The sequence below is a fragment of the Xenopus laevis genome, chromosome 2L (genome assembly GCF_017654675.1).
Source record: "Xenopus laevis strain J_2021 chromosome 2L, Xenopus_laevis_v10.1, whole genome shotgun sequence".
Classification (NCBI taxonomy): Eukaryota; Metazoa; Chordata; class Amphibia; order Anura; family Pipidae; genus Xenopus; species Xenopus laevis.
In genome coordinates this window covers 85,023,006-85,034,597 of record NC_054373.1, presented here as the reverse complement: position 1 = coordinate 85,034,597, position 11,592 = coordinate 85,023,006, and the positions used below count along the sequence as shown (strand labels likewise).

At 37.5% G+C, this 11,592-nt stretch overlaps 1 protein-coding gene across 1 annotated transcript in view; it reads right to left on the bottom strand.

Annotated features, from left to right (window-relative positions):
• Positions 1–400: 400 nt before the first annotated feature.
• kiaa0319l.L (kiaa0319 like L homeolog) overlaps positions 401–11,592 on the bottom strand; it is a 41,698-nt gene continuing 30,506 nt past the window's right edge. The window contains exons 14-21 of the mRNA XM_018246686.2: positions 11,385–11,536; positions 10,721–10,859; positions 8,414–8,573; positions 4,925–5,067; positions 4,222–4,344; positions 3,627–3,717; positions 2,709–2,803; positions 401–1,189 (exon numbers count right to left, since the gene is read on the bottom strand). Coding sequence (XP_018102175.1) covers positions 1,002–1,189; positions 2,709–2,803; positions 3,627–3,717; positions 4,222–4,344; positions 4,925–5,067; positions 8,414–8,573; positions 10,721–10,859; positions 11,385–11,536 — 1,091 coding nt within the window. The 3' untranslated portion in view covers positions 401–1,001. The remainder of the gene's footprint in view (positions 1,190–2,708; positions 2,804–3,626; positions 3,718–4,221; positions 4,345–4,924; positions 5,068–8,413; positions 8,574–10,720; positions 10,860–11,384; positions 11,537–11,592) is intronic.

The window sequence follows — 11,592 nt, the reverse complement described above, 5'->3', positions numbered from 1 at the left end:
TCATGAAAGTCAAAGTGTTACTCTCTCTAAGTGCCATATTTTTTGCTAAAATCACTAATTTAAATGAGCAAATATAATACTACCTAATAGCGTCTTACCTGTTTGCTCCACCATTTTAAAACCGGATGACATCACTTCAAATAGCCACTCTACTTAAAGTGCACATGCGCAAGTTTTTTTTCCTGCAGATTGACCCTGATGAACCAGTGTGCCATCGATCCGAACAAGAAAAACAGGCAAGTGCCGACGCTTAGAAGAGCTCTCCTGTGCATGCAGGTGCCTAGGGCTAGGGGGTTTTAGAAAACGGGGAACCTCTATAACGTCAGCCAGGTTGAAGAGATTTTTTTTAGGGTTTGGGGAAAGTCTGTGCAAGTAGTCTGCTTAAAAACAAGATTGTAAATCTAGTACAGTGTTGAACTTTATTAACACAAAACATTTCATTTTTATTCTTTTACTGATTCCAGCGATCTCTTTGTTACCAGTGTTTCTTATCTTATTCTGGTAACTTCTAGTTTATTTTTGTTAAAAACAAGAAGCCAAATAACCCCATCTTTCGAGAACAGAAGCCAAGCTGAGGTGAGCTCAGGCATGTAGACAGAGCCAAAGTAATCCAAGAGCTGGAGACGATGCCCAGCGCCTTTCACATTTTAGCCTTCAAAGCTAGGGGGGTAGTGCAGTTCATAGGGGACATATTTTTCCTAAAAAAAGTGGCTCGTTCCTGAGATTTTCAACCCCAGGATTATGTGCAGAAAAAAATACAATTAAATTAGTTTCTTAAAAAAATAATTAGTAGTTTTCCCATTTTGAAATTCCTTTTCAAGTATGTCCAGTTACATAGTTCCTACCAGAACTATGGAGTGATGATAAACTAAAAAAATATTCAAAAGCAGTTCAAGTTAGCAGCTTCAAGAGTTGAAAAAGTGATATTGTAAGTGGGTATCTTCTCATGACCCCAGGATAGTTAGGTATTCCTTTGCTTGTGCCTACATGGTTCTTTCCAGCTATAAAACTTCTTCTCTCTGGGTTTTGACCTTGTGATGTGTTTGTCCATTACGCAAAGAGCCATTCTGGGGTCGCAGTAGCTTGCCTTTTTCCCTATCTGACCATGTGTATGTGTTCTCGTCACTGTCTATCTCTGATTCAGAGTGCATCAGACTGGTATTCTGTGTTGAAACTTTCAGCTTCACTCCTGTGGGAAATAAAATATGACAATTTGACACAGCAGAACTGAACATGCAATTCCCATCCCTTTCATCCGGCTGAAGTTGAAGCCCCTCAATGTTTAATGACACAATACATTCAGACTGTTATAAAGGTGGCCATAGACGCACAGATATTACCGTACAAAACAAAGCTTTGTATGATATTCGGTGCATGTATGGTGGAAGACGAGCCGAACGATATCTACAAAAGACTTGGATATTGATCGGGCCTGGTCGGAAAATTTTTATTGGGCGCTTTGAAGTTTACATCTTCAGGTTTACAGATTAAGGTTACAACTATGGCCACCTTAAGAATGTAGACAAACTCTATAATAATTGGGTACTTGCTTTTTAGTACACACCCCTAAAAGTCCATACTTGCCCATCCAAAGGTATTCGGTATATAAAGATGGATACAGTACATAGAACTAAAAAGTTAACAGAGGAACACCTCAACTTTTAACACAATAACATCCAGAACATAATGTTACCTTAGAGGCATAAGTACATATACCACATAGATACTATATAGAGCCCAGAGTAGTGGCAGGGGCACAGCCTGAAGGACAGTTAGGCTAAGATTGCAGTTAAGATTTGTGATGAACACTTTGCTGTTCTTGATTATGTTGGATCAATGGCTGATTAGTAACACAGTACAAGAAGGATCCACTGGCACTCAAAGGCTGGAGCAAGCAGGGATAAACCCTTGCGTGTTTATTTGCAGAAAGTGGTGCCTCTTTTCCTGATTAGTAACACAGCAATGTTTTCAATGTTATCAGCAAAAGATGTATTTGATTGACCTTGGCTCATAGCATCACTTTGGTACTAAACTTCCCACCAGAAAAAGTAGGGTTGGAATAATAAAGTAAGCCTTTATGGTATGTGTGTGTTGGACAAGGGGAGACATCACAGGTGTCTTTACATTAAAGGGGAACTCCACAAAAATATAACTTTAGCTTTTTGAAAAGTAAACATAATTTCAAGCAACTTTGCAATATAAATCAATTAAAAAACATGCAGACTTTTCATGATTTTTAATGGTTTGGCACAATTCCCTAAGCCTAGCCCCTGCTGATCTGTCTGACTACTTTGCTGAGCTAGCTGACTATTGTTACTTTGAATCAACAGACAGCTGTCCTTAACCTGCATCTTGCAAACCCCACAATTCCCTGCACGTGTGATTTTAATAGGGAATAGAACATCAAAGTGCAATGCATTGTGGGTTATGTAGTTCCTGCATGCTGTCTGTAAACTGTGGAGAAGTTGTTACAATGTGTAACATCAGTGTTTTAGTCCCTCCTTTCCTGCCAGGATTTCAAATGATGCAAAAACAGAAAAGCTGTTAACCAGCTGGATTTCAGCATAGAAAATGGAATTTAATCATACTTTTTGAAGGAACAGGTAACTGTGATGGATATATTATTGGTTTCTGTGTTATGTGGGCCTCTTTATCAAATTTTGATTTGGAAACCGGAGTTCCCCTTTAATGTTCTTCTATCTAGTTACCTGGTTTGAGGTTGGGTTTCAACTCCATATGTTCTTGGTCATCAGTGCCTTCAAGTACCTTATATCTGCTCTTGCGTTTGGGTTTCCCCTTCTTTCTGTAGAAATAAGATATGAAATGCAGGGCATGCCACTTGCTGAGAAAATTAAAACCTTCAGTTTTAAGGTATTTTAATGTATGAGGCTAATACAAACACACCATGTTTCACACAGCAGATTTATACCATAAGATACATTTTCTGACAGTAATAGCAACTGCCATAATTTTTAATTTCAGGTTGAAATCTGTCCACATTTATTGTTTACATTAATATCAATGAGGTCTGCACTGGCCATATCAGGCGGTTCTCTGTTGGAAGAAATAAACTGGCAGAGGAAATGCTATGTGGACATTAGGATAAGGTAATATGAGGGCAGAAACCCATATGGGCCATAGTACCCTCAATCTACAGATAAAATAAATAAATGAAAAATACAAAGAATGAACAAAAGAGTGAATAAAATAATAATACATAAAAGTGCCCACAGTACAGTCTCAGTCTTCATCTGCAGTTGAAGTTTCCGGCCAGAACATAGGAGTGGTGCAGCAGAAAAATTAAGTACTTATGTTAAGTGCCCTACTAAAAAAAACCCTGAGCCATAACCTTACAGTGCGTGTTTAGGCAACTCCAGGCTCACCACTACAGAGGCACGTGCACCTCGGACTGTCATGCTGCCAACCCTTTGGCCAGAGGATCAAATAAATATTGCCTACACAGAAGAAGCAGAGACCAGACTCCAATTGAAGGGATGCTACACTTGATCTTGGCCAATACTGCATCAGAGTAGGAATGTAGTAATTTCATAACAAATCATTTATGTACTAGGGGTCAACACTTCCTCTAACTTCATTGTGACTGTGTGTCCATTTGTCTCACTTACTTTCTGCAACAACAAATTGTGCACCAGATTAGCAGTCCGAGAGCCACAATGAAAACAAAGCTTGTGATGATGACATAAAGTACACTCCAGTCTGCAAAAATAGAAAACACATTTTTCATATACCATGCAGTACAAACAAGTATTGTATTGGCATACATATTAGAAAGGTTCACAAACAGCTTGCCTTGATATCTTTCAGTATGTATAACGTAATGCCTTTCAGAAACACCAACTGCCACTTTTTATGGGCCCTGAAGGACATTTATATAAAACTTAAAGTCAATTTCTGCTCACCAAAGCCAATTCATGTGATGTCAAAGTCATGTATTGTATAATGGCATGACTTAAAGTTCTACACAACCAAATGTCCAAGTTGGAAATGTTCGATGGTTGCAATGCCAAGAGCATTCAACATTTTAGTGACAAGTATACTGCTATTCCCTGTTGCTAATAATCTTAATTGCATGATCAAACAGTATTAGGCATATGGGCATCCATGCTGCATAACATTTATTATATGTGCATTAATATTCATCATTTATATTAACACTGGACAATGGATTTTTTTTAATTTAATAATCTTACGTAGACTCACCACAGTTGCTTTCTCTGTCGCCAAATTGTCTGCGAATTAAGTTCTCCATCCAAAATGGGTCACAGACACAACGCTTGGTGAAAGAGTTGCAGTGGCCATGGAAGGAACAATTCAGCTGGCAGGCTGAGATGGAAACAAATATGAGGCTTAAATTAAAAGGAGTTGAGAGTAGTTTGAGGAGGTTCTGTTGAGTTGACAGCAAAATACTAAAGAGAAGGGTGTTTTTGAGTACAGTGGACATGGCCATAATAGTAGTGTAAGGAAGGGAGCTAAAAGTGTTGTGTCCTATAACCATTCATTACAGTATTATAATTTTTGGGATGCTACAAATTCCAGTCCTACAAGTGATGTAACAGCTCATAAGATAAATAGTGTACATGTGACTTGTTGCATGTTATTTATGCCTCTCATAAACTTATTTCTAGGGCAAATCTCCCATGTAGTCAATAGGTATGTCCAAACTGTAGCAGGGGATATCTTGATCCAAGGAAACTCTTGAGGAGTTTAGCCCTAAATGGTAGACTTTGATAGAGAAAGGAAAAGTAGTGTGTTAAAGGGAAAGGCCTAAGGGGAGGTGATGATGATGGGGAAGGGGCTCCTGAAAATGTGTGCATGGGGATGGAGTCGAGTATAAGGAAGTAAGAGACACGTGAAGGAGGTACCCAAGTATGAGGAAGATGATGCCCTTCTTACCAACACTTACTAAAAGTGTCAATTTCCAGAGCTCTAAAGATGAGGAAATCATTTTGTTGTTTGCGTAGTTCATTCCGGAGTATCCAGGCCACCTGGTATCCCTTCAGTGTCTGATGTGGGGGCTGATTCAGCACATAGAAGACCACCTTAGTGCTGCAAAACAGATCACAAATAATTTTTAAAAGGATAAATTGCTGCAGTACAGTATTTTGTGTGTTTATAGATTCTATCAAGATATACCTTCCAGCGGGGGCCCCAACTTTTTTTATTTGGCAACCTGAGGGGTGCCAAATAAGGGCTGTGATTGGCTGTTTGGTAGCCTCTTTGTAGACTGTCAGCCTACAGGAGCCTCTGTTTGGCAGTATGCCTGGTTTTTATGCAACCAAAACTTGCCTCCAAGCCTGGAATTCAAATACAAGCACCTGCTTTGAGACCATTGGGAGCAACATCAATCTAAACCCCCTGTTTTTGTAAACAAATGCACTTGCATATATACTGAATTACTTATGAGACAGGGGACCAGGGAATGGGCATTGATTAATTGGCCAAATCAGTAGCACTTACATTGTATTTAAACATATTTTAACTTAGCCTTGGAGTGCAACCACAACCCCCCCCCCCCCCCCCCCGTTTTTTGTATTTTGTAATGTAACCAGAAGCTGCAGGCTAAGCTCTATGTGATTTGTAGCACCCGCATACCCAACACTTTAAACAAGTGGTGGTCATATGCTTTTAAAAAATGGTTGGTTTGGGCAGTCTTTCTCTTTTAAAAGCCGCAAAAGCTAGTGGCAGGGGAGGATCTTAGCCTCAGACTGAAACCAAGGTTCAGGAGATCCTTATCACAAGTAATGCTGCTATGCAGAGAGGTACAAGACTTTTTATACTATCAAATATATAACGTTACTGAGAGATTCAGCCAGAGGCAGTACTTGCTGCTTGAATGTGTTTTTATTACCACAACATGTTTCGGGCGCTATGCCCTTTATTAAGTGTTAAAAACAAAAAAGTGAAGACAAAGTATTTATGCATTAGTGTGAACAAAGACCACCCCCAAGAGGGGGTTGTGCACCAATCCCTCAAAGTCAAGTTACGTCCAATAAGTCCAGTGAGAATGACCAGAGGTAAACAAATTAGGGACCACTGTACTGGGTTTACCTTGACCTGCTATGGTGGCTTATCAACTTTATGATCATAATTTTGTAACTAAAAACCCGTTTTTGTAAACAAATGCACTTGCATATATACCGAATTACTTATGAGACCGGGGGCCAAGAAATGTGCACTGATTAATTGGCCAAATTAGTAGCACTTCCATTGTATTTAAACACATTTTAACTTAGCCTGGGAGTGCACCCACAACCCCCCTTTTTTGTATTTTGTAAACTAGTCCAATTAAACCTAAACCTGCATAAAATCCTTCTAAATGTCAGCTCAAAAAGTGCTGAACAAGGTCTGCACCCAAAATATCGACAAACTACATTACTCATTATAAAATAGTTAATATACATAATGTATACAATCTGCTGTCTGCCATGACATTAATATTTCCTTTCATAATGCAAAGTCCAATAATAAGTGTAGAAAAGTTATTGCTGGCTAAACCAACTTTTAGGGCAATGGCAGACTAGGCAATTTCTATCGTTTTGTGGGAGAGGGCTAAAACATTAGAAATCAGCACTTACTTCAAGTTAATGGTACTGCATACTGAGAGATACACACTGCTACATTCTACAGGTCACAACACTATAAACATCACTCCTTGTGACATAATTTCCCATGTTAGATGGGAAACTACATTTCCAATAGTGTCCATTTGCCTTTAAGATGAGAGAGGAAAATAACCACATTGAGGCCCATCCATGGAATTTACAAACCTGGATAAGCCTTAATCAAAATGGCAAATGGGTACTATGGACTAAAGGAATTGTTGTTTTTATGTTTCAACAAGTTACAAAAGAAATGATGGTAAATCTGTGTGTTCAACATTTGCATAAGGCTCAGTAAAGTGTACAAAGCCCTCTATGTAAACTGTATACAGTATAAACAAACAAATGCACTGCATGCTAAAAATTTGCCACTGGGTATAACACAGCCCATAAAGTGTATTTTATTAGAATGTGATTAACAGTATTTGGATTGCCAATTCACTTAAGACAAGCTATGGTGGTGCTAATTCCTAAATAGCAAATGTTTAAAACTATCCTAAACAACTGCGGGCACCTGTCCACCAAGCAAGTCTAAAGGAGAACTATCACAAAAATTAGGACTTAATATAAGCTTCATCATACTGAAATAAGAAGTTTTCTAAACATAATCAATTAAAAATACTGTACCATTTCTGAAATAATCAAGTTCTTCCACTCTCAGCATCCGTCTCTCTCTATATGTAGGAGGAGTGAGTCTGATTTTGAATGACGATTAGATACAATATATCTTTTAAGATGGCTCTTTTGCCTAGAAGATCTCACTCTTTAAAAAGCACCAGAAATCCTATCTCTCTACATGCAGGATTTGTGCAAAAGTCAGTTATTTTGTTAGAATTTGTTTGTGCTGGAATCAGTTGAGTGAGCTCTAATACATCTACTAGAAAAGGGAGCCCCCTTTAAAAGATATATTGTATCTGTCAATGAAAATCTGACACCCAACTACTGCAGACAGAATGAGAAACAGATGCTGAGAGGGGATCGTTAAGATAAACTTGAAACAGTACAGAATTTTTTCAGTTAATTATAATTGGAAAGTTTACTATTTCATTATGATGAAGCTTATATTCAATTTTAATTTTCGCAATAGCTATCCTTTAACATTGTTTTAATCTGCAATGATCATGCAAAATTATATAATTTCTGTCCATAATGAATACTGTTTTTTCATATAGACCTGAACATGTGTGATTCACAAAACAATTCTAAGGTTTTATCTGGACTAGTAAAACAAAGCAACCTATGTTTTGGTTTTGTTAGTCATACTGCAGTTGGCCAATTAGAGCCAACAGGTAATTGGTTGCTGTGGGTCTCTAACCTAGAGTACAATTATTCCAGGTTTGTCATTTCTCTTCCCCAAAATGTGTAGATAAGACACCATATCATGATATATATTTTTGACAGGTGCCAATGCATGATGTTTTCAGTTTTATAATCAATAAACAACGATACACAATTCTTCAGTTGTTATACTCAAGTACTATATAATAAAAAAAATACAAGTTAATTTCATCTGTCACACGTAGAGACATATCTGAAATTTTATTCTTGACTCTCTTCAAACATTTTACCATTTAGCGTTGCAGGAATAGAATCACTGAATAATAAAGTTAAATTATTTGCATACATTTTTCCCTTTGGTTTATGTATCCTATATAATAAGGACTAATGTACCCCTTTATTTGAAATATATAGATATAGGAAGTAACCGGGGACCAACAAAAAACATTCTGGGATGTTCTAAGGAATTCTCCAATCTACATTATGATCTTCAGATTGTGGAAAAGGGAACTCACCTTTGCTCTGTGTACTGCTGGATCTTTTGAACAATAATATCTGAATCAAGCACACCGAGCAGGACTCCAATCTGCCTCATGAACATCCCTTTTTGCCTCTCGGTCAGGTGACTGACATTAATATCTAGAATCATCTCCACCAGATTGTTTTTCACGGGGTCTGGGATTAGGTAAATAGCAAAAAAAAAATCAATATGCTTCAACACAGACCATTGAAAGGATATTTATACTTCTAAACTAATTTCAACTATTGGACCTATCATTTTCACTGACACCGTAACAAAAATAATCACTGTATTCTAACCTGTAGTAAATTAAAATATAAAGAATAATTAAATGTGGAGAATACTTTGCTTTTATTTATCCTTTGCTGGGCCCATCCATAATTTAACATGGTGTTGATCAGAACTGCCAGAATTTATACTGTACTTTGCTTATTAAAGCATTCTAGCTTTCTATATTGCAGCAAATAACAGGAATTGTTCTGTTTGGATAATTTATTAATAAATTACATTATAATGCATCACACTGGTATTTTGTGCTGTTTATATTCATTTTACTAGGTCAGCAGTAAATTAATCCAAGGGGGAAGTAGATGGCAAAAAAGGGGGGTTGTGGGTGCACACCTAAGGCTAAATTTTAATATGTTTAGGTACAATAGAAGTGCTACTGACCCGGTCAGTCAATCTATGCACATTCCTTGATGCCCTTTCTAAGTAATTCAATAAATATGCAAGTGTTTGTATTTTAAAAACAGGGTTTTTAGTTACAAAGTTATGATCATAAAGTTAAACCCCACACGGTGGTCCCTAACTTGTTTACCTCTGGTCATAGTATAAAAGGTATTTTACCTCTCTGCTTAATAGCATTGCTTGGAGTAAATATCTCCTGTGCCTTGGTTTCAACCCATGGGCAAAATCCTTCCCCGCCACCTGCTTTTGCGGCTTTTAAGAGGGAGAGACTCCCCCAAAAATTTTTGAAAAAAAAATTGATAATGGAACGAAAATCAAGGCAAAGTGAAATGATATGTATAGTTGCACGCTTGTGTATGTATGTGTGTGTTTGTAGATGTGAGTGTAGGCGTGAGTATAGATGTGAACAAGAAATTAAAGGGAAAGCTAAATGAGGAGTGTGATAGGTGTAATATGTGTAAGTTGTGAAAAAGTGTTACCTAGTGACCTATTATATTGTACCTAAACATATTCAAATTTAGCCTTAGATGTGCACCCACAACCCCCCTTTTTTGTATTTGGAAGTACATAGCAGCATAACAACGTCAACATCTGCTGATAATTAAATTGAAGCATTTAACTACATTCTATTCTCTGTTTTCCAGTCTCAATAAGATACGTAAAAACAGAAAATGACCTTTTTTACGTTCAATAGGCATATGGGATAATTCTCCAAATTTGTTGCTGATGTATGAGTCTTCATATGAATTTGTAATTATAAAGAACTGCTCACAGTATAAAACAACTGTAACTGATCGGAAAGGTTTTATACAGAGCTGCTGCATCATCTAGTTTGTTCATGGGGGGCAACAAAGGTAAAAACAAAGATTGGCAAGAAACAGTCTGTGCTACCACAGGTAGCCTTTTCTGCAAAAGCTAATGCTGCACCCTTATGGAGTGTGGGGATAAATATGGCTGCTCCAAGATGAAAAGTCTGAGGAAAACGCAGCTGCCTCATTTGTTCTATCGCATTGCCATATGCTTACATACAGTATTTGCATTTTGCACATCATTTTTCTTATAAGGTTTTTTTCTCTGTTTTCCCTCCATTTGCTTATTATATTGCCAGCCAACTGTGGTTTGTGGATTACCATGAATGTTGTCATGTTGAGTTAGGCATAATACTTTATTGTCTACAGCCTCTGGGTGCCTGTTAGCAAACCCAGCCTTTGAATTTTAGCACATGCCAGAAGGGCTGCTGTAAGATGCCCTAGCCACTATTTAGTGGGCTAGTGGGGACCTCTGTGTACTTGAAACGCTAGGCCCTGTTTTGAATCCTAGTCAATGTCTAACCTACAGTTGCTGTTTTTATGACATAATGGAGAAACACTGATTTATGTAATTTAACCCCCAACAATGAGTTCTTCAGTTTTCCAACACTGGCAGAGGCCCCTTCTTCTCTAACACCAACTTTAATTTCAATTAATTCCATACATATAAGTATACTTCTGTGATAGATGTATAGAAACATGTCCTCCAACTGCAACACTTTTATTTTTGATAGTGGCATTTAATTCCACCAGCATCAACTTCTTTACAGCTTTGCTTTTTTTGGGGGGAGACGAGTACGACTCACCTGGTTTCACCTCCACAGTTGCCCTGTCGCTGTCAGTTTCTCCTTTGGCATCGGTTACTTTCAAGTGAAAAGAGTAGATCCCTTCAATCAGATTAGAGAGGAACAGAACTGAGTGACGATCAGATCCATTAAGAACCTCCTGCATGCATAAGGAAGAATTAGCTTTCTGTTATTGCACTACTAATCATACAGTTTTTAAAAATACAATTATTACTAAAATATACTTTTTCAGTAATGCACTTTTTAAAAATAACAAAACATTAAAAATAACACATACTTCTCAAAATACATCAGAACTAGAGATAGGAGGCCTAGTATACCAGGACAAGCTAATTAGCAAGTTGTATAATTTAATACACAGTTTGACATTAAAGGGACTTGCTTCTTTTTAATTTGTTTTTAATTGAGTATTATTATTATACATTTATTATTTGTACACATATCCTTTATACACTCTAGAGTTACTTTTTTCACTACTGTATGCTCACTAAGTACCTTTCCATCTGGATATTTCCCTCTATGCAAAGTCACTAGTATCAGGTAGATTGGTAGAAGTTAGAAAGCATCATAAGAAGGTATGCAGGAGCACATGGTACTCGTGTTTGCATATAGTGCAGTGTACTTAAATAACCACAAGGCCCAATAGATAATATGGTCTGCTTACCCCAGCTGCTGGACTTCCTTCATCCCGCTCCCACTGGTAGCTTACAATTCCCTTGTCATCAGAAGACTTTGTGCCATCCAACTCTGCCGTGTTACTTGGGAGAGTAATAACCACATTTCCTGCAATTTTGGCAACGGGTGGCTTGTTGATCTCTGCAGAATATGAGATAATATGCAAATAAAAAATAGTTACTAAGCTACCCCTGTAT